The 23338-nt window shown below is 48.2% G+C and overlaps 1 protein-coding gene across 7 annotated transcripts in view; it reads left to right on the forward strand.

Annotated features, from left to right (window-relative positions):
• PACSIN2 (protein kinase C and casein kinase substrate in neurons 2) overlaps window positions 1-23338 on the forward strand; it is a 135326-nt gene that overhangs the window by 78985 nt on the left and 33003 nt on the right. For all 7 annotated transcript variants that reach the window (XM_041756615.1, XM_041756619.1, XM_041756618.1 and 4 more), the window contains exon 2: window positions 16210-16347. In XM_041756615.1, the coding sequence (XP_041612549.1) occupies window positions 16288-16347 (60 nt within the window). In that variant the 5' untranslated portion in view covers window positions 16210-16287. The remainder of the gene's footprint in view (window positions 1-16209; window positions 16348-23338) is intronic.

Consider the following 23338-nt stretch of genomic DNA (forward strand, 5'->3'; position numbering starts at 1 on the left):
ATTGGAGTCAGCACCCAGTGGAGTGCTGGCCCTCTAGGTCCCCACAGTCAGACTCATGTCGTTCACCTCTGCCCCTTCTTGGGGTTTTCTGTCGCTGTGTCTCATCCAGGAGACAGTGTGGCCTGCCAGCTAAGGGACAGTCTGTAGGACACCTGCTTTGAGTCCCAACTTTGCTGCCTGAGAGCTGTGTGGCTTTGGTCAAGTTTCTGAAACACTAGTGTACCTCATTTCTTCATCTGTAAGATGGGGTGGTAGCGGTGCTGCCTCATAGGGCTGTGCTGACAATGAATGGTGCCTCATACCTGGAAGCACTCAAGAACTATCGACTGCTACTATGAATTCTGTTGTCTCGTGGGGACAAGAACTGAGCCTCGCTCACTTCTGAGGGTGCTCTCAACCCCCCGCCACTCTTAGTATGGGATCTGGCACTGGACCAGGGCCTAGGAAATGTCAGATGAGGGAAGGTCCAGGAAGAGTCCCATCTGCATGGTGCATCTGGGGGCCTTGGGGCTCCAACGTCATGAGACCCTTTTGAGGAGCAGGGCTGCCAGGACCATGGCAGCTTTTGGCCTGTTGTCCTGGCCTTTTCTCCTGCCTGTCCTGAGTTTGATAGCTTCCCTTGACTTGTCCTACTCAGCTTTCCTCTTCTACCCACTGCGTCCCCTGTCAGACTTGATGTCCCATCCAGTAAATTATTAAATCAGCTCAACTGTTGCATACCCCTCTTAGCAACAGTAACTGAAATGACTCCTCATCACCCCCTTTGACCCAAATGCATTTGTTCTTTGCTGCATCTGCTGTAGCCTCAGTAGCAATGTTTCTAAATTTATAGATTTCATTTGCTTAATATTTTCATGGTTTTAATAAAGGAAGTACATGCAAATACATTTAACTTAAAAAGAATATAATATACCAGGACCCTGAGTATTAGTTCACTTTAAAGTCTTCAAGATAATCTAACTTCTCATTAGAAGCCACTATATTATACATGTGGCATCTGCCTCTAAGATTAGGACTATAAGTAAGAAATAAAGTATACTTAGAGATAAATTTACTTTTGAATTTGAACCATCAGAAACTTATATTTTGTAATGTTTAAATTTTCCTATTGATTTGAACCAGAGATTGAATAATCCAAACCGTGAAAGTGTTTTTGTTTTTTATCAGCATGCTGTTGATTCTTTTAAGGTGACCTACTTGCAGACTTCCAAATGCATTTTTGAAATATTTCAGGGAGTTTAAAAATAAGAAAGACAGTTGCTTTCAAAATTCATTTCTTTGATAACATGTCCCTTTATTTAGTGAGTATGAATGTGGGCATCCATGTGCTTTTTGGATCTGGATTGAGTGGGTATCTGACCTGTACTGGGCTCCGAGACAGGAGGACACGAAGGCCAACAGAATGTGTTGGGTCCAGAGAGGGGTCTGGGCGGTGGGCCTTGGTGCTGCTGTGTGTTCTGGCTGTGAAATTGGGGGCAGAAGAGAGAGGGCTTTGGGGTGGCATCCCAGGGGCCGGTGGATAGACCACAGAGCCAGAGACTTTCACTTCCTGTCTCATATTGAGCAGGGTTCAGGGCCCAAGGACTTTTGTATTCAGTACAACTGACTTTGTGCTGTGATTGGGATATAAAAATAGACACCATGTGGTCCTTGCCCTAAGGCACCCTTTACCTCCTGATTGAGACAGATCTGTGGATGACTGTGTTTATCTAAGTTTGGATGGAGTACTTACTGTAGGCGAGGAGCATGCTACTCAGGGCAGCGCAGGCTGCAAAGCTTAATTCTGACTGGGAATAAGACTCCATGGAAGAGGTGTGACATTTGATTTTGATCTTGAAGAATAATTTGTAACTTGCCAGTCATCTGGGAGGTGGTTCCAGGGAGAAGGAATGATGTGGAGGGAGGTGTGAGGGCCCAAAAGGGCTAGGCTCTCCTGGGCCCTGGGGATGACAGGAGGGGCTCTGAGGCCTAGAAGGTGGGTAACCCTCCTGCATTGTCCCAGTCAGGAGTGGGTCATCCTCTAGAGAGCACGTCATAGGATTGGCAAGATGTCCCCCGCCATGTGGCAGATGTGCACTCCATTCTAGAAGGTGGACAGGCTAACCTTATGAGAAAACCTTGAGGAATTGCTTGTGGGGTTCAGAGATGCTCTTTTTGCCCACAGTTTGGAAGCAGGATTAAGCCCTTTGCAGGTACACTGCTCCCACCTAATGCTCCCTAATTTCTTGACTGCCCCCATCCACCCCAAGGTGTCACTGTGCCTGACCTCCCAGCAGGGGGTCTACATCAGGAGCCCAGGACCTACGGGGTTAGAGTGCCTGTTACAGTGTATGTGGCAGTCATGCCTCTTTTTACTCATTTTGTAAAGTGTATGTGTTAATTGCTATCAACTTTCCCTTTAAACTTTAGCATCTTTATGTGCAGACCTTATAGCCCAGATGACATTTCTGTGATGTGAACATGCTCAGGAAGCATGGGCTGTACTTTGACTGAGGTGTGTTTTGCAGTGAGCCCCTGAGAGTGGGTCCAAGCTGGACTTTGGGGTCCAGGTGAGAATGTCCTCACAGGGTGGCTGTGAGGCTCGGATCTGATAAAGAAGGAAAGTACTTTGCAGCCATGAAGGTCACTGCAAGCACATACTCTTATTATGACTTGGCTTTAATCCACTCAAGTTCTCCCACAGTCTCTTGCCAGTAGGAGGCTCTTGTGAAACATTTGAAACTCAGAGAAATTTAAGAGTTTAATCCCACACTCTTTAGTGTGGGTAGTGGGATGCTGAGAAGTTGCCCAAGGTCTCAGCTGTTTAATAGCAAATTAGGACTGAGTCTTCCAAACATTGGCTAAGAGCCCTCAGTAACAGCAGAAAATGGCTTCTAAATCATCAAAAGTTAAATTCTGTTCAATATAGTTTTGTTGGGGTTATTTGGGGCATGTGAATACCTCTGTGAGTGTGTGTGTGTGTGTGTGTGTGTGTGTGTGTGTGTGTGTATGTGTTTTAAATTGGCATTCCTGGCAGGATGTACCCAGCAATTCCTTGAACCACACTGATTAACCATTGCCACCACTGCCTCCATTCTTGCCTCTTGAGGGGAATTGTGTTCAGACATTCACACTGTCCCACTGGTTTAAAGGACACTGGTCCACCAGGATATCCATGTGCAGGTAACTGGTGTCCACGCTCACCTGTCTCCACCACAGCCTAGGCCTCCTTTCCACGTGAACTTGCTCTTCGATTGTCCCTTCTCTGTCCATTTCTTATTCATGTGCAATACTGTGTAATATGTGTATTATACCTCCTACAATATTCTTTTTTTTTTTTAAATTTTTTTTTATTATTTATTTATGATAGTCATACAGAGAGAGAGAGAGAGAGAGAGAGAGAGGCAGAGATACAGGCAGAGAGAGAAGCAGGCTCCATGCAGCAGGAGCCCGACATGGGATTCGATCCCGGGTCTCCAGGATCGCGCCCTGGGCCAAAGGCAGGTGCCAAACCGCTGTGCCACCCAGGGATCCCCCTCCTACAATATTCTGATCACCATGTGAGACAGGACCCCCACACAGGCAGCAGCATTTTTCTGCCAAGGTGTGTCTTGGGATCATCCTTTCTCATGGTCATGTAATGTGCCCCTGAAATGTAGACAGAGGAGGTCAGATTGAAATCTTATTAAACCATAGCCGGGAGGTTCTCCAACTGTCATGAGAGCGCATGAGCCTGATGAAGCATTAGGACAGTAATGGGCCGTGCCCCCATCCTGGCTCTGACTAGGAAAGACCCAAACCCCTGAGGTCCGCCTGTGAGGGCCTGGTGTCAGGAGTGACAGGAAGACAGCCTGGGCAGCGAGGGGGAAATGCTTGCTATGCAGCTGAGAAAAGCAGACCACAGGAAGGCTCATCAGCTGTGATTGTGGCAAAGACAGACTGCAGATGGCAGGGGAGGAAGAGCCCGAGTAAGGAGAGCGAGGGTCAGTAGGACAGGGCCTGGCCACAGGGAGCCCTCGGTGAGTCCCCTGCGTCAGCCACGGCAGGGGACAGTGGGGCGGACCCCAGGGCGGGCTCAGCGGCAAGCGCAGCTAGGGATGGGCCCTGGCAGCCTGGCTGTGCTGGACCGCGGTGGCACTGTGTTTCAGATGGTGGGAGGGCTTCCCTGTTTTCCCTGAACCTTCCCCCACATGACATTCTCTGTGGGAGGAGAGAGCTGCTCCGAGGCGCCAACTATAACAGAGTAAGAGGTGTCTTCCCCCGACTCTACTCTGGCTCTCCTTCCATCTGTGAATCTCGGGAGGCCGTGCCCTGTTTGCTTTGAGCGAAGAGCCTGCACGTCCCCCCAGAGTTCCTGAGATTCCCCTTCTTCTCACCAGCACTCTCTTAGTTTGCCTCGGGGCACTTGGTGCCCAGAAGTGCTTCGCCCCCTCTGCTAGTTTTAGGGACAGTTTCCATGGTCACCCCAAGCTGTCTGCTCACAGATGCTGTGTTTGAATCTCCAGCAGCACGTTTCAGTGTGTCCAGCCCACACTGCTCACCCTGGTGGGTGCTTCTGGAGGGGCCTCCTCTCCCTCCCCTGGCCCGTGACTTGCCCAGCTGTGGGTCTTGGTGTCCTTTCCCTGGAGGGGACAGCCTTTAAAACCCAAGCATCCTGTAGCACATACGCAGCTTTCCGTTGTTGAAATAAATGCACTACACAATGTTCCGGAGATGTAAGTCACTTTGTTTGCTGATCTCTATCTCTTCCTTTGAGGACTGTTCACTTTTCCAGATGAAATCACTGGAAGCAAAATAGGCTGTGCCAGATATTTAAGCTATTTTAAAAAAAAAGTGTTCCTGTCTTGTTAATGGTGCAAAGCAGTAGATGACCTCCCTTGCTCCCTGAGCACCCACCACATGGGAGGAGGCCAGAGAGCTAGAGAGAAGCAAGAAGTGCCCTGTCCTTTCTCACAGGGGACTGACTGGACACCCAAGAATAGCCCAAGCCAGGGCTTGAGGCAGAGGGGACCCAGGAGCCTGTGGGCCCCCAGGGGTGGTCAGACCTAGGGGACTGAGCTGTAGAAGGGCTCCCTGTGTGACTGGTAGACAGTTGGGAACTGAGCCTCATACAATACCCCCACCCCACTATTTTTGTAAACCCATTTATGGTTTGGTTTACATATGCAGTGTTGTTTCTTTCCTTTTTTTTAAATTTAATTTTATTTATTTATTCATGAGAGACAGAGAGGCAGAGACACAGGCAGAGGGAGAAGCAGGCTCCTCATAGGGAGCCGAATGGAGGACTTGATCCTGGGCCCCAGGATCACGCCCTGAGCCGAAGGCAGCTGCTCAACCGCTGAGCCACCCAGGTGTCCCTGCAGTGTTGTTTCTAAAAGAATTCTAACCATTTGAGTTAAAACATCTCCATAATAATGCTCCAATTACTTTCCACCTGTGGATCTTCAGTCTGTATAAATCAAAACTACTGAGACTTCCATTTTTCTCATTCTGAATTCATCTAGCAAGTTTTTACTGAGTGACTGCTATGTGTCAGACCTTGGGGCCCAGGATGACAGTGAACAAAACAGACAAAAGTCCCTGCCTTTCCAGAGCTCGAATTCCAGAGGGGAAGACGGAGAATAGACAATGAACAAAGGATCGAGTAAATGATAGGATTTGTTGGAAGGAAGGAAGTGCTTGGTGGAGAGAAATAAAGCAGAGAAAGAGTCTGGGAGTATGAGAACTGGTGCAGGAGGACACAGGGGTCCAAGAAGACCTGCCTGGGGGCAGGAGGTGGCCAGCCTCCTGCTGTGGGCTCCCCAGAGGAAGCTGATCCCAGGGAGTAGAGGAGCAAATGTGACTGTGCGAGGCCATGCCGCAACCAGCAGAGGCCTTTGGAGGTGACACAGGGAGCGGAGTCGGCACACTCTGTGTGGGGACTCTGGCTTTTACTTTACTTGAGGGCAGTGATGTGGTAGGACCTGAGTTTTGAAAGGATCACTGTTGGGAATAGACTTGAAGGGACAGGGAACACTAGGATACCCAATGAGGAGATGCCTGCGGTCATTGCAGGGGAGTGGTGGTGGTGGATTTGGACGCAGAGCTAGTGGGGTTTGTGGAGGGGCGGTTGCTCCTTGGGCATGCCCGTGGGCTTCAAGCTTCCTCTCTTGAAGCTGTGGGTCAGTCCTGTGGTCCAGAGGGGCCCTCCTCCCTCCGTTCAGCAAAACACAGGCCGCTAACGGAACAAAGAGGGGTATTTTTATTAACTAGTTTTTGTATTGTAAAAGTATTATATGCCAATAGTCATAATTCCTAAATAGTTTAGAAGGTTATGAGGTGGATTGCAAGGTCCCCGCCCCACCCTTAGGACACCTCCAAGAGCAAATCAGAGACCTCACTGGGACTTTGTGTGCACAGGAACACTTTGGTGGACACCAAATTGGTTTTTAATACCAGTGAGCTCAACTCCTGCCTACCATGCTACACCCACTGTCCCCACTTGATATGTGGGCACATCTTTTGTGTCTGCACACACAGTTCCCTTCCCTCTCTCCTCTGGCTGCCCCTGTTCCTGGAGAAGGGTACCGGCATCTTTGATTCTTGATGGACAGTCATTTTCAGTGTTGTTTCTTTTTGTTGCTATTACAAGTAATACCACGGTGGATACCTACATTTGACTCTTGAATGAATTCATCTGTAGGATAAAGTTTCAGAGGAAGCAGTTGGGTCAAAGGGTAGGTGTTTCTCTTTTGTTAAATACACCACACGTTGAGAGGCGGCGTGTAACAACACATAAGGACAAACCTGAAATGACCATGCATATGCATTGCTTGGTTTCCAGGAGCATCTCTTACAGGCACTTGAGGCCCAAATTTTTGGCCAGTAGACCAGACAGAGGGATCTGAGTTACCATGCAGCTTATCAGTGATTCCAGGTCCCCCTACCCTGATTCCTCAGGGCCATCTCAGGCCAGCACATGGGCTCCCACCCTCCTGGGTCCTGGGACGGGCCCAGCACCCAGTGGATCTTTGCTGCTGCCCTCCCTCTTCTGGAAAAGCTGCTCCCCTGTCCTTCACATGCCTGCTCACCCTCACGCTGCGGCTGTTTGTACCTCGCCATGTGTCAGCCTGCCCTGCCAGGATGTCAGCTCCAGGCAGGTGAGACTGTGTCTGTGATGCTTGGCTCTGTCCTGGGGACCTAGCCACAGTGCCTGACACGGAGTAGATACTCAAACATCAGTTTGTAGAATGAATGGGTAAATTTGCTCCTTACTTTATAAGGAATGATCCTCCCCTCACTCTGGGCCAGACAGTGGCTTAGAAGCATTTCTGGTCCCTTCCCCTTGTGGGTAATGAGGAAACCAACCTTAGGTCCAGTGTGTGCTTGTGGTGAGGCCCGCAGGGCAGCAAGGGCCAGGTCAGTGTTGGCGGGCAGGGGGGCAGCAGGGAGGATAACTTCCCCCTGCAGTCACAGGGGACTCCAGAGGCCTTTCCATCCCCGGGGGACTCTCAGCAACATGCTGCCTTCACTCTGAATGTTCTTGTGTTATAGTAATAGTCTTTTGGCCTAATGACCCGTTCTGTTTTTTCTTTTGGGAACAAATTAAGGGCATTAAGAGGGAGCTAAATGTACTTATGTAATTTGTACTTTCTGTTTACTTGATACCTGTTATCAGACCCAGAGGGGAAGAAGGTTATACCAGTTCCCAGCCAGGGCCAAGGGCACCTTGGCAAGCTCTATTAACCTCTGAGATTCTGTACACCCTTTGAGGAGTAGCTATGACTCATCAGTGTTTATATCCGTCAGTGGCAGAAGTCACTGGAATCCAGAGATCTGGAGGTCTTTCCCCGCCTCGTTCCTGGATTCCAGGATTCTCAGATTCTTGCCAAGTGCCTCCTAGAATGTGCACTCAGCCAACATCTATTGAGGGCCTACTTTGTGCCCAGGACACACAGAGGACCATGAATGTGCATTTCAGAGGGGTGTGGAGGGAAGGGGGTGACGCTTTGTACGCCTAGGATTTCCTTGCTCTCAAGCCTCAGGCTTGCTGCACATATACCTTCAATGAGCAGACAGGGTTCCAGGCAGAAGCACGCTGTCCCTGCCTCTTGAGCAGCTGAACTTTAGGGTCTTCGAGGGGACCCTGCCTGAGAGACCACACACTGCCACACTCATGACCAGCAGTTCACGGGGTGGCTGCCGCAGAGCCACCTTCCTCCCAGAGCCCCTGGAAAGAGGAGAGGAAGGCTGCCAGTCCTGTCCTTTTGCACTCCCTCGGGTCTTTGTTGAGTGCCTCTCTGTGCAGCCCAGGGTGAGCTAGACCTGAGTGGTAAGCCGGCTGCACTCCAGGACCTCCGGCCCCTCCCAGCCTGCTGGACCTCCTGGTGACTCTGTCCCTTAACCAGCCTCTTGCTCTCATCTCTCTCTCTCTCTCTCCCCTCCTGTTTTATGCGATAGGAAATGCCTCCTGTTTTGTGTGATAGGAAATGCCTGTGGTCTTATCATCCAGATCGCTAGCTTCATCCTTACTTAATCTTGTCATTCTGTTATACAAACCAGCCATCAGAATGTTTATTTTGGTAATAAGGTTCCTAAAAATCAAGAAAAAAAATCTTTACTTACTTCCTGATTGCTCCTTTTTCATAGCAGCTTATTCCTCTTTTATGGGTACAATAACCCTCAATTTTCTTGGAGAAGTCTTAAGAGTTTATGAGAATTTCTCTCCTGTTCCCTGAAGTATCTGTGTTTTCGCAAGAGATCAGCTCCAAATAAAAGTTGCCCTGATGATCTTGGTCCCTTCATGGTTGGGTGTTTATTTCATTATTTCATGATTTTGAGGACCCTTGGTTATCAGTTCGTGTTTATCAGAGAACAACAGCACTGGTGTGTGGGCAGCAGTTCCAGGTTCCGGACTTTTTCCGTGAGAGGCCAGGCACTGTCCCAGGCGGGCCTCCCTGAGCGGAGTCTGGGCTTGCTGGTCACAAATGCAGTTGTAACCATTCCTGTGATTGCCCCTTAGAGACTCCCCCTGCCACCCTTCCCTCCCCTCTGCCATCTTTCAGCCCTGTGCTTGGCTCTCCTACCCCGGGGAGGCTCATTCCCACCCTGGCGTTTGGGATGGTTTTCTCGGTTTTCTCCCAGCCCAGGCCTGTATGCTTGCTTCTGGCATGTCCACCAGCCTGCTGCTCTGCTGCTGGCTTGTTAATAGGTTCCTTCTTATGGGCCCAGCGGACCCTTGCGGGGAGGTAGGGAGAGATGTGTGCACCTCTCTTGAATTGGCTGCTTCGTTGTGATTTGCGGGAAAGAAATAAAGCTAGGGGAAATCCATGGTGAACATATTTTCTTGGCTTTGCTTTTCCCATTATGATGGGAAGGAATCAAGCATAACTCAACATATGCCACCTTGTACCAAAGGTTCATTTCAGAATCTGGTGTTGGGAATTTGGATGGCATTTCCCTGTCACCAGGTTAGACTGTAAAAGCCTAAGACAGCATGCCCCAAGAGGTAGATGGGGACTGGAAGTATGTGCAGCCCTTGTTCAGAGTTAATGGAACTCATTTGGCATGACAGTTGAGTATTGTAGTTCAGTATCATAGGCAGAAATAATCGGCCAACTACAGGGTGCTAGATAGTGTGACAGACCTAGAGCAGGGCTAGCCTCCATCCCTGTCTTTGGAAAGAGTGGCACTGGCTCATTTGTCTGTCACTTTGCACTTTTCCAGAGTGTTCCCACATCCATTATCTTGCCCGAGCTTCTTCATGCCTTGGGAGGTAAGGGCGCCAGCAGTGTCCCTGCCTTACAGAGGAGGACAGGGCTCTCGGGACAGATGCCTGAGTTTGCAGAGGTAGAGCATGTCTATGCATTTTCCACTCGCTGCCATGCCTCCTTCCCGGGAACTTCACCATCCCATTGAGAAGCACCCAGCTAATTAAGAAATATATGTTATATGTTTTTGGCATTGATAGACATATTTCAGGAGTATTCAGTACCGTTTGGCATTAGAGGCCAGCTCATTCCACAGCACGTCTCCAGGCTTAGCAATAGTTTAGGCTGGGTCAAGGCCCGAAAGAATGAAGGAAGCAGAACCAGGGAATTTGTCCGACCTGATCTCCTTTTGAAGGAACGGGTTTGTGAATTCTCTTATCCTCAGAAGCCTCAATTTCTCTAACATGTTTCTTTAGTCCAGAGGGTGCTACAACCAGATTCATTTTTATGCTTAGAGACATTTGTGTGTGAAAAAAAATTCTGAGTAAAATTCCCTGATAGTCCGAGGACCTTCGGGGATGTTGTGGACATCACTGTTAATAAGACATCCTGAGAATCAAGCCCCCTTTTCTAAGGGAGCAGCCTGCCCTTCAAGTGGGGTTTCCAAACCTGGGAGTGACTCAGGGCTGGATGAGCAGTGTCTTGCTGCAGTTGGGCAGCATGGAATCAGATGGTCTGGGTTGAGTCCTGGTCTAGCATTTACAGGCTGTGGGCCCTTGACCAGTGATTTGAATCATATGTGCCTCAGTTGTCTTACTGTAAAATGGGGACAGTGTTCATCTTTTGCAGTTTTTGAGGGATAAAAATATGTCTAAAGGTCATGTAGACCCCTGGTGGTGCTAAGAGGTGCTTGGTGCATGGGAGCAGCTGTATTATTGATTTATTCCTACCTGGCCTCCCAGTTAGAACAGCAGAACCACATCCAATTGAAGCAGGCTTGCTGCTTGACACAAACATGACCAACTTCAGCCAAGAGACCACACTTTGGGGGTATCGTTCAGTCCTTAGATAGTTATTGAACACCTGTGTAGTGCCATTAGGCAGCTCTTCTAGTTCCTTCATTGCTGGTCTTGCTTTCCCTGTGGGACTGAGCCTGGCTTCTGGGGTATGGCCTCATCTACCACTGGTTCCCACTCAGGAGGGGGCACACTCAAGTGAGCATCCATACACTAGAACAGAGCTCCAGTGTTTGGCTGGACATTAGGGGGCTTTGTTCAGGAAGCTCATTTTTTCTCTTAGAGCATAGGCCGTGCCCTGTGCCCTCCCATCTTACCTTAGAGTTATTTGCAGCTCTAGGCGCCCTAATCACATGTTCTACCCCCACACCCCCCTTGAAAGAGGCAGTGAAAAAAAATAAAAAGAATAAAGAGGGAATGAAGTGATCCAGGAAACAGGCTGTGGGGAAGAGCTCGCATTGTATCGTCCATGAGTGATGAAACTATGGATGATCCTTCTTCCTCTTCGTCCCTTTGTCCTTTCCTTGCCAAACTCTCTTCTTGAGTTGTCAATGGAAACATCGGTTATTCTGTTTTTCTAAGTTGCAAATACATTAAAAAAAATACCCAAGCTGATTGGTACACTGAGACCGCTTAACATTGGGTATTTCTGCTTTATCTTGTCTTATGTGAATATGTAGAGCAGGCATTATGAGGTTTTTTTTTTTTTTTTTTTTTTTTTTTTTTTATTCATGAGAGACACAGAGAGAGAGACACACACAGAAAGAGGCAAAGACACAGGCAGAGGGAGAAGCAGGCTCCATGCAGGGAGCCTGATGTGGGACTCGATCCCGGGACTCCAGGATCATGCCCTGGGCTGAAGGCAGGCGCCAAACCGCTGAGCCACCCAGGGATCCCCTGAGATCTTATTTTGATTGTCATCAAGCATTTATTATCAATTTCACTTTATTTACAGCACTAAAAAGGCAAAGAATATTTCTTCTGTTTGCATTTGACCAATTTAAAGTTTGGGTTTTTCCTGAAGATTTTCCCACTATTTTAGGCCAGTTTAGTTGTTTTCAGTTTCACTTAAAAGAAACTGAGGCCTAGTTCATGTGCTATTTGTATTCCCAGCACTAGCTTCTTGAAACTTAGATCTTTGTTGAATGAATGAATCTGGCTCACCACAAGCAGCTGACAATGGCAGGTCTTCCCCTCCTTCCAATTTTAAATTTATACAAGACCATGTGTCACTGAGTCAGTGATACTTTCTGGGCTCCTTTCTTCCAGTCCCCTCCATCGCTGAGGCTGGTTATGGTTGGTGTGACTTGGGAGGTCATGTGGGCCTAGAAAAAGTGCCTGATCTTGTGCCACGTTGAGTTGTGCCAGTCAAATCTGGTCATAAAAGAACGGATCTCGCTGTGAGAGGGCTCACAGGCTGGGAGCTGATTCTGTTACTTTTGTAAAATCACCAGTCATGAATTTCCTTGGCCTCCCTTGACCCATCTTGACCGCCCTCCATGCTTATAGATGGGAAGCCCTTCTCCTGGGTGCCCATGTAGAGAGCCCATCTGCCTGTAAGTCCTTTTCTAGCTTGCCCCATACCCTCAGGAGGAAAGCCCTCTCGTTCTTGCTTTCTTGGTATTTTCATAGCAGTTTACTCATAATACCCACAAACGGCTCATTATATGCCATGTACTATAATAGGAAGATCTTGCATTTTAGAACCACAAAGCCTAGTCTTGAGTCATGATTTCCCCATTTATAACATTAAACAAGTTACTTGGCCTTCAGTTTCTCATCTGTGCAAAGGGAATAAGAATACCTCATGGGACTATTACAAAAAATAAATGAGATTGTAGAATATTGCTAACATTGCACTTGGACGGACATTTATAGCTTTGAATGCACATATGAGAAAAGACAGGCAGAAAAATAATGAGCTACACTTTCATGTTCAGATCTAGAGAAAGAACAACTTGAAGCCAAAGGTGGTGGAAAGAAGGAAATTAATAAAGGGAAGAAATCAAGGGAAAAAAAGATATTCAACAGACAGGTGAAAGAAAGCAGGTTGAGAGTAGATTCTTTGAAAAAAATACAAATTGATAACTCTGATAAGACTGATCAAGAGAAAAGGCACCAAAATCTAATGTCAAGGATGAAAAGAGGGCACGACTATGGATCCCCTCAGTCTTTAAAATGATCATAGGAGGATAGTGTGAACTACTTTATGCTGATAAATTTGAAAAAATATCACCTGGCTTCCCTAAAAAGCCATAACTCCACAAAGATCAACACACAAAGAAATAGAAAATACACAAATAGTCTTTTCCCTTTTAACCAGAATCTGTGTTTAAAAGTGTTTAAACGAACTAGGGGTGGTGGAAGGGGAGGTGGGCAGGGGGTGGGGGCGACTGGGTGACGGGCACTGAGGGGGGCACTTGATGGGATGAGCACTGGGTGTTATTCTTTATGTTGGCAAATTGAACACCAATAAAAAATAAATTTATAAAAAATAAAATAAATAAAATAAAATAATAAAATAAAATAAAATAGGTTTAAAGAAAACTCCAGGGCAGCCCGGGCGGCTTAGCAGTTTAGCGCCGCCTGCAGCCCAGGGCGTGATCCTGGAGACCCAGGATCAAGTCCCATGTCGAGCTCTCTGCATGGAGTCTGCTTCTCTCTCTGGCTGTGTCTCTGCCTCTCTCCCTCTCTGTGTCTCTCATGAATAAATAAATAAAATCTTAAAAAAGAAAAAAGAAAAAGAAAGTGAAAGAGAACTCTAGGCCCCAGTGACTTCACTGACAAATTCTGCCAAACATTTAAGGAAAAATTAAGCCAATCTTACATAAACATCCATTTGTGATAAAAGCTCTTAGTAGAATTCCAGTAGAAAGAAACTTTCTAACCTAAAAAGTGTTATTTTAAAATACTGTATCACAAACATCGTGCTTCATGGTGAAAAAGAGAAAGTTCTGTCCTTGAGGCCCGGGATCAGCTTGGTGCTGGTACAACTGTCACCTTGGGGACTGTCACAACTGCTGAGCACAGTGCCAGGGTAGGCACAGGGCCCTGGACTGAGAGAGCATTACCACGCTGCCACCATGGGACTCAGGTGAGGAAAGCTGGGCTTTCCCTATTCCCATTGGTCAGCCAAGAGCATGCCTTGACTCCAAAGCCCTCTGCAGCTCCAGTGTTATTTGGTTTTGTTACTTGGCGATTCAGGTTCTTTCTCTTAGGAGGAGTTGAGTGTGTCTTTTTTTTGCTGAGCCCAGTGGCAACCTCTTCTTGGCTCCTGGCACTTAGTAGGCTGTTAACAAATCTTATGCAGAACTGACCATCCATTTGTGTCTAAACCATGGCCAAACCCTGGCAAGTGCATCCCTCTGCCTGAGCTCTTCAGGTATTGACTGCTTCTTCCAGAGCAGGCACCTGCTCCTCTCTGCACCTGCTCCCTGCAGCTGTTCCCAGAGCTGGCTAGGCAGCCCAGCCAGTGGCTCAGTTGGGCTACTTTGAGACTTGCCTGAGCCCAAAGCCCAGATATTTCCTGAGAAGCCTGGAGCAGACAACTGCTCTGGGTAGAGACTGTGTCACTGCAAATGTGGGCTGGCGTGCTCCCAGGAGGGCCCTGGCCAAGAGCGTAGGATTGCCAAGAGAAGGGGGTACTGTGAAACATGGCACCAGGGCCCAGCCAGGGCGGCCTGTCAGCCTTTGTGATATCCTGGAGTTACAGTGACACGTTGTTCCGTGATGGTGGAGCCGAGGTCCAGACAGCGTGCTGGCAGGAAGAGTGTGCACGTGGCTGCAGGCTTTTAGAGCACTTGGCTTTGAAGTACCGTCATCCACTCTTTCAATTTATTGGCCATACATTGCTGTGTTCAGCTTAGAAGCTGTCACATCCATCAGATTAAATCCTTTTAATAGCAACTAGATCTTAGGTTATAAGACACCAGATTTATTTAAAGATAAAGATTTATTCAGATAGTTTTTGAAAAATATCTTGGTGTGATGGAGAGAACATTACCTTGGCAAACTTGTCAAATGTTGTTTCCGCCATTCAATACTTGGGTGACCAGAGGCAAGTTACTTAACCTTCTCGAGCATCGGTTTTCTCAACTATAGAGATAAAGGAATGATAGTGATAATAATTACTATCTAATGACAATTACATTATAATTTACTATGTCCATCCCTGCATGTCTGGCCTCATTGGTCCTCACTATAATTCTGTGATGTATATTCCATATTCATCTCTCTCTCTCTCTTTTTTAAAGATTTTATTTATTTATTTATGATAGACCTAGAAAGAGAGAGAGAGAGAGAGAGAGAGAGAGAGAGAGAGGCAGAGGGAGAAGCAGGCCCCATGCCGTGAGCCCGACGTGGGACTCGATCCCGGGACTCCAGGATCACGCCCTGGGCCAAAGGCAGGCACTGAACTGCCGAGCCACCCAGGGATCCCCTTCATCTCTCTTTTATAGATGAGGCCTTTGAGGCACAGAGAGGTTAGATAACTTGCATGCTGTTGCCCAGCTAATGAATAATAGGTCTGGGATTGGAGCCTGTGTTCGTGTTCCTTACTATGCTTCTAGACTGTTTCATAGGGAATTGTGAGAGCTAAGTATGATCACATATGAAAAGTACCTACAATAAAGTCTTGTACCTCTGCCCACTCCACCCTACCTGGGCCCTCCCACAGCAAAGCTGGGGCTTTGGATTCCTGACCATGGTAGTTAGGGAAGTTCCGGATCTCTGACTGTGTGATTGGAACACAGGGTGATGGGAAGGAAAGTGGAGTCAACTTTTCCCCATGTCAGGGAGTCTCATGTGGCTGTGGACAGGTCATTGCATCAGTGATCTGTACTCATGAATGTTGCGGTGGGGGTGAGGTTCCTTCCTCTCTCTCTACAGGAGGTTAATCACCCCTTTACCCTTGTCTGGATTTAGAACATTGCCTCATGATCCAGACATGATCCCTTTCGCTTGTTAGTCTTTACTCTTTCTAGCTGAGTTAGACAGTATCAGAATACACTGGCCTGAATTTGGGGCTTCAGTGGCTGGGGTGAATCAGTCATGGGTTGGGAGAGGGAGACAGTCTCCAACACAAGTGAAACATGGAGGAGTCTGGGGGTGGAGTCAGGTGTCAAGGGTGGATCCTTTCCTCTTGTGCCTTACCCAGGGCCTAGTCGGGCCTGGTGAGCCCAGAGATACAGGGATTCTCCCTGTATCTTCGCTTGTTCTCACATGTGCTCGGACTCTTTCTCCAAGGGACAAGGAAGATTGTTTAGTGAGGCTGTTGGTCTAAGAACATGAACTGTTCTCCGGAAAGCTCTTTAGTAAGATGTTGAGAAGGTTCACTTGTTAATATGAAACACACAAGCATATAACATATGCATACATGTTATTTATTGACTTTCTTTTCTCCTTGAGGGAACACTTGAGACTGTGCTATACTAAGGCAGTGATGGGGATGGAAGCTGTAAAATGGGGATGGCTTACTTATTGCCTTGGGAATTTAAAAACCACAACAATGTGCTTTTCTTTTGTAGGTTTGTCTGCGGATTTTGAGCATCTGAAGTTGACCTCTGCTTTAAGCATTTGCTGCTGCTCCCTCACTGCCTGAAGAGATGTCTGTCGCTTATGATGATTCCGTTGGAGTAGAAGTGTCCAGTGATAGCTTCTGGGAGGTAATGCCCATGCTTGCTTCCTCATGAACGTGGAAACCAGTCTGATAGTGCTTGACTGACCTGGCTTCTTTGGGCTGGGATTGGGGGGAGAGATGAACAAACCAGGTCTAACAGACCAGGTCTCTGTGGTCAGATTCAGATGGTGACAGGTGTGGCTAAGCTGTCAATGCAGGCAGTGAACTTACCTGACTAGGAAAGACTGGTAAAGAGGCTAGAGGTGCTTGTCAAGGTCTTACCAATTTGTCTGTTCTGGGATCTTCCTTTTCACGCTTAGCTAGCCATGATGTGACATGGTGCTGCATTTACTCATTACTGGGCTTGGCTTGAGAGGCAGTGTTACTTCTTTTGTGTGGAAAAGTGGGTGACAGTGATGTGACATCATGGTGAACAGTGTGGGCAGGTGGCCAGAGGGCTGACCATCTGTCCTCAAGCCTGTCAGAGCATCTTTCTATGGGTCTAGGCCCTTGAGGAACTCCTTTCCTGAGTAGATCTTGGGGAGATGAGTTGTTCTTTCTGGAAGCCACTCTTCCTCAGCCCACTTTTTCCTGCCTGCTGCTTAAAGGAAAGCCCATTTTTTTGTCCTTGAGGCAAAACCTCTGGAAATTTCCAGGCAGCTGTGGGGTTAGTGTAAGGAACACTGGCTTTGCATTTGGAAAGATCTGAGCTCTGGTCCCAGCTGTGCCATTGCTAGCTGTGTGACTTTGGGCAAGTTGCTTGACTGATCTGAGCCTCAGGTCTTCATCTCTAAAGGGAGATGATAGGGCTGCCTTGGTGGCTTAGCGGTTTAGTGCCAGCCTTCGGCCCAGGGAATGATTCTGGAGTCCTGGGATCGAGTCCCACATTGTGCTCCCTGTATGGAGCCTGCTCTTCCCTCTGCCTCTCTCTCTCTCTCTCTCTCTCTGTCTCTCATGAATAAATAAATAAAATCTTTAAAAAAATAAAATAAAGGGGGATGATAATATCCTTCGAGAGAAGCTGCATGATGGAACGAGAGTATAGACATCAGCACCCACGTGGGTGCTTTCCTGACCCCAGACTCAACTAGTGCAGAGATGGGGAGGATGCTGGGGGTTTGCTGGGGACTAGCACGAATTAGTTTTATAGATGTTGATTGAATAGGTATATAATATTGTCTGAGATCAAATACCATGTGATATTGTCTAATAGAGACAATGATAGGTGCCCAATTTTAAAAAGATGGGCAAGGAATTCAAAATTCTGGTAACACTTTTCAGGACACCTGGTTGGCTCCGTTCGTTAGGTATCTGACTCTTGTTTTGGCTTAGGTCATGATCTCTGGGTCACAAGATGGGAGCCCCATGTTGGGCTCTGCACTCAGCAGGGAGTCTGCTTGAGATTCTCTCTCCCTCCCTCTTTCTATCTCTCTCTCTCTCAAATAAATCTTTAAAAAAATTCTATTAACACTTAAAGTTGGGCAAAAGGTCATTATTGCCTTTTTATTAAAAGTATGTGTGTCTGTGAGCAACTACTATGTGCTAGGTCCTTTGAGTCTCCAGTGGGAAATGTGACAGCCCAATTCCTTGTCACTCGGCTGGTAGCAGTCTTCCTGGTGGATATCCAGGCCAGAGCTCAAATTTCAGTAGCCAGAGAGGTACATCTGCCCCAGGAAACATTTCACAGAAGGCAGCAAAAGTGACAGAGTTACAATTGAGTCCCAGCTACCATAGCAGCAGCTCCCTGGCATTGTTTGGTGCATTCTCTTGATGTGGAGGTGTTCAGGGACGCTGGTGGGGGTTGGGCGTGAAATACATGGAGCTGTATTAGAACAGGCAGTTACAGGATACAGGTTGGAGGTGCCTCTGGACAGTGCTGGAATTCAGGACTGCTCCTCTGCCCCCTTGTGCAGGTTCAGGTTCATGGGCAGTCATGTCTTACTTGCTTGCCCCCAGGGAGGCTTTGGCCTTTCCAGCATTGCAGAAGTACTCGGGGAGCCAGCAGTGGCTGTGCAGAGCCTTCCCGTGAGCTCCTGGGAGGCTGGCCTTTGGGAATGCAGGTCCTTGTTAGTTTCAACACTGGACCAAAACTAGATAGAATCCTTTAGAGGTGGGGAAGCTTTGTTTTGTAACTCTGGTGATACTGCCATCTGGTACTAATCAGTACCTGCCTTGAGCTAGATGGTGGTGCAGAGGCCGGCACACACAGCAGGCCTTGTGAGCCATAGGCCAGGAGAGGCAACCAGGCAGGTTCAGATGCATGCTTTGGAGGTGGATGGCCTGGGCTTGACTTCCTGCTTCAGGGGATAGGGGTACTTTGGGCAGGTTGCTGATTTTTCTTTCCCTTCATTTCCCAATTTGTAAAGTGGGGGTAGAAATGGTACCTATATCCTAGTATTGTTGTGAGGAATGATCACGTGTAAAGCAGTGTAGGGCATCGGGACAGGTGCGGACTGAGAGCTGTCCCTCTGACGTGGGAGCTGGAGGTGGTCAGCACACACGCAACACAACACATCATCTGTGCCTGCAGGGTGCATTTGGCAGCATCATTTGAATTACCCAGTTGATGGCAGAAACTGTTCTGGAGAAATGAGGTAACTAAATATAGTGTTATCACAGAAGCCTTTAGCTGCTTCTTAAAAAAACAAAAACAAAAACAAAAAAACCAGTAGATAGAAGTTGCCAGTGTACAGTGTCAGCATATATTAAATCAAGCAGCTTTAAGAAGTCCTGTTGCTGATTTAAGGTCTTAGGCTCCCTGTGAAATTCTTAGCTGCGATAATGTCAGTGGACAAGAACATCTCCTTTTGCCCGAGGAATGCTAAGGCAAATGGTTTATTTTCTAGTCAGGCTCCACTCATCTTGTGATGGTATCTCTAAAATTATTCTTCAGTTTATAGAAATCAGCAGTGCTGTCACCCTCCTCCTCTGTGTTGGCTGTTTATGGAATGGAGGAACAATTCCTCAGGATGAACCCACCCCAGTGGGCTCTGTGTCACTTGGGTGCCCACTGCCAGCCACTCATCTCTCCAAGCTGCCAGCAGGGTCCCTCTTTCCCACAGGAGGTATCTTATTGCTAATGTGCCCCCCAGACCTATACACATCTACAGAAAGCCTTGTGGCTTGGAGGTAGAAAAGTCCTTGTGCTTAGTTTTACTCCTTTCCACCAAAAGGTACTCACTGGAGAGCGGATCATTCCAGAATCCTCTTCTGCATGCTGGCTGTGTGCCTGCATGGGAGGGACACGACCTGACCCTCCAAGAGGCTTTGGCTGTGACATTTGGAGGTAATCTCTCATGGGAGGAGACTGACACTAGCTGGATCATCGTGTGGGGTGCTGTAAGATTGCTGGAGCGCTCGGGTGCAGCAGGGCTCCTGCTGGAGAAGGGGCAGAAAGGTGCATTAGAAGACAAGCAGGACTGGTATCACTAGGCACTCATGTGTTTGCTAGATGAGTTGAGTGAGCAAGTCCTGGGATGAGAGATCACCCACAGGGACTAATATCAAATGGAGGCATTTGTAGGTATTTGGAGGGGACACTTTCTGTATTACCCAATACTTACAGGAAAAGAGGAGCAGGCTCTGATTCTCTCAGTGAAGGCTCCCAGAGGAAAGAGGACAATGGCCTTCATGGGGGGAGGAGGCAGTGGGGCCAAGCCGCAGTCTGCCTCTGAGTGTCATGGCATTCAGAGGAGAGGGCCTGCTGGCTGGCATCACCGGAGAAGGCATGTGGCGTTGTAGGGCTGGACTTTGAGATGGGCTGGCAGTCTGGATTGAAGCAAAGTCTAGAAGCCAGAATGAGCACGGCATTGCAGAAGGCTGAAGACCTGGAATTCTTTGGAGCCCAGGGTTGTTTTGGAGGCCAGAAGTCACGTGGGATTGGGTAGGTTGGAGCCAAGAGGAGATTGTTCCCCAAGTGGGTGTCTTCTCCAGCATGTTGGAGCTTGGCCTGTCCTCCACAGATTTTTCAGCATGGGGTAAGGTGGCTCAGTTACTTCTGGCAAGTCTCCTGGCTCAATCCAGGAGCCTGAGGGCCCTCCCATTGCATTCTCTGCTTCTAGGGCCTACTTCTGGGTCTTCTCTTAGGCCCCAGAGCTGGTGTACAGAGAACCTAGGCTGCAAGGTGTGGGGGTTTTCACATGTCATTAGTGCTTTCAGGGAAAGCCTGGCTGCCTCTGCCTTTTGGGGGGCTCTAGGCACGCAATGGTGGGTGTGTCGCCAGCAGGCCTGCTGCTGCCCGAGTCTTCAGGGGCTCCTTGGTGGCCAGGCTGGAAGGACAAACTGCTAATTTCAGGAACCAGGCCCTGAATCTGCCTCATCCCCAAGGCAGGGCTTCTGCGCAGCTGTCAGCCACATGTGCGGTTAGAGCTCAGATCTCCCTGGAGAAGCCAGGCTGGGGCTGACCCGTACTGCACTCTTCGTGGGCACAAAAGGCCCTTGAGGGAGAAGAGTATTGGGGGGATGAAGAGAACATAAATATATTACTGAAAATGTTCTAAGGATGTTGGACCTAAAGAGTTGGCCTGTACCTCTGGGTATTTACCATCTCCTTCAGAGCAGGCTCTCCTGGCAGCTTCCTCTCCAACTGTGGAGAGAGTATCACACGAGAACGTCTCCACATGCGGTGCTGTTTTGTCTGGAAGACCATCCACATGGAATGGTGTGCATTTTTCCTATCCCTCTAGAACAATTTTCTGGTGACATATTTAGAAGATGCCACTGCCCTGTGTGCATCAGTTCCATGGAGCCTGATTTGGCGCCTGCCATGGTCCAGACCCGGGGCTGAGTCCTGGGGTCCCAAGACGATGACGTAGTCTTGAGACCCCGGAGCCAACATTTGCCGTGTTGGGCAGTTACAGGGCAGCAGGGTAACTCTTGCAAGTGGAAGCTTGAGGTGCGTGGAAATAAATCACCTTGCTGCTCTGCAGCAGTGACCTGTTCCATTTTTTCTCTGGCCACCGTCCGCATACGCAGACCTGGACAGAGTTTCCAATGTGCTGGCCTGTGGGTGTATCAGCTTCGTTGTGACCCTGCTGCTCTCCCACTGAGCTCCCAGCAGGCTGGTGGCATGCCTTGAGTTCCCTGAAGTTTCTAAAGAAACCCTTGATTCATTCTTTCAGGTGAATTATCTGCTGTGTCATGACTGAGGATTAGGGCCCTGGCCTCCCCTGTGTCGTGTTCAGTCTGTTCTCTACCTTGAAGCCAGGGTAGCTCATCCAGAAGAGCAAACCTGTATGATTCTTTGCCCCCTGTGGGAAGCTCCAGTTTTTCGCATCACCTCCACAAAGTAAAACCATACTCTGTAGCATAACTAAGGCATAAGCATGTGTTGGCAGCTGCTGGCACCTGGTCCTTCCTGAGGAGCAGCTAAACTGAGCACCCCTAGGTGCCTGTCCACAAAGAGCTGCTTCCCTTCCTGGTGGTCTTTCCTCCAACCTGACCTCATTTCTTTCCAAGCTCCTCCTCCAAGCAGTCTTCTTGACCCCTTTTAGCAGCCTTGGCAGCCTTCCTGCATGCCCATCCAGTGTGTGGTCTCACTGTTTGCTCTGGATCTGAACAACCTGAGGGCAAGGACGTCATTCTCACCTGACACGCTGAATGATTGTTGATTTGAGTGCACCAAGTAAGTCAGAGAAAGGAAGAGGTTTAATGCTAGCTAGTAAGACATGCTTTTTTCATAAGCTTACAACAAAATATTTGGAAAGGAGATATGTATTGAAATAAGCACAATAGTGAGCAGAACCCATTCTTTCAGTAAACATTTATAGAGCACCACTATGTGCCAGGCCCCGCTCGAAGCTTTGGGGATACAGCATGAATAAAGCAGACAGAAATGACTTTTAAATGGTCCAGGTGAAGCATTGTGAGGATGCGGAAGAGGCTCTCCCTCTGGGCACTCCAGAGCTGTGTCAGAGGTGACTCTAAGTGAATGGAGACTTTTTGTCCCCTGCTCCTCTATCCCATACATGGGTGTGTATTTGGATAGGTTATCAGGCTGTGTGCACGTAAGCTCTATGCTTATGGTCTGGTCTGTGTACTTTTAACTTAGTGATAATGACTAGCATTTATTGCTTCATGTTAGACCCCTGTTCTGGCTTATATGGATGCTCCTGAGCCTCACAACTGCCTTCTGAGATTGTGATCTCCACTTTACAGTTGGGCAAACTGAGGCTCAGGTGGTTTGCTGGTGCCCAGCTTCACATAAAGAGTAGGTGATGGAGCTGGGATTCTGGCCCAGGCACCTCCCTGTAGAACTGCTCTCTAGCCTCAGCTGTCAGCCTCCCAGGAGCTCCTCAGAGAAGAGAAATGTTCTTTTGCTCTGACTGCCCCACACTGAATGCTTCTACTTCAGTATGAAGTCATGTCCTGTGTGGGGTCAGACCCTGGCACCACCTTTGCTAGTGATGACCCCGAGGGCCCAGAGAAGTGAGATAGCCCAGTTTCCTAGGCAGTGACATGGCCTTGCGGATTTCTCCTCCCCAGGATGGCTGCAAGAATCGATAACCCGCACAGGGCAGGGGCCTCAAGATTCCTGAGCCTGAGAGGCGTGCAGCCTCCTCACTTAGTTCCCTTCTTAGCCCTGCACGCGAATGTTGCATGCACGGGAACAGGCAGAGGGGGATGAGTCAGGTGGCCTTTCATCTTGTTGGTACAGGCTTGTTCCTCCCTTGTTGAAATGCTGCTGTTCTAAATGCCGCAAAAGGAGCCATTCCTTAAGATAATTGTTTTGCTGTCAAGCTTTTCCTCTGAAGATAAATTATTTTCCCATCTGATTTCAGTGATGTCAAAGTAACTTGTTTTAGTCATGTAAGATAAAACTTTCCCTTTCTACTTAGTAAACAAATAGAATAACAGATTTTTAGAGCTGGTGGGCTCTTAAGTGCTCACTTAGACTGTGCTGGCTTAGCTCCATGGAGACATTTGTATACAGATGTTTGGAGCTGGTGCTGAGGGATCCAAGTATGGAGATGGAGTGAGGGAGCTCATGGTCCTATGGCTGGGGTGTGTATGTGTGTATGGATGCATGCATGCTGTGT

Source organism: Vulpes lagopus, chromosome 5 (genome assembly GCF_018345385.1).
Source record: "Vulpes lagopus strain Blue_001 chromosome 5, ASM1834538v1, whole genome shotgun sequence".
In the NCBI taxonomy this organism is placed as follows: domain Eukaryota; kingdom Metazoa; phylum Chordata; class Mammalia; order Carnivora; family Canidae; genus Vulpes; species Vulpes lagopus.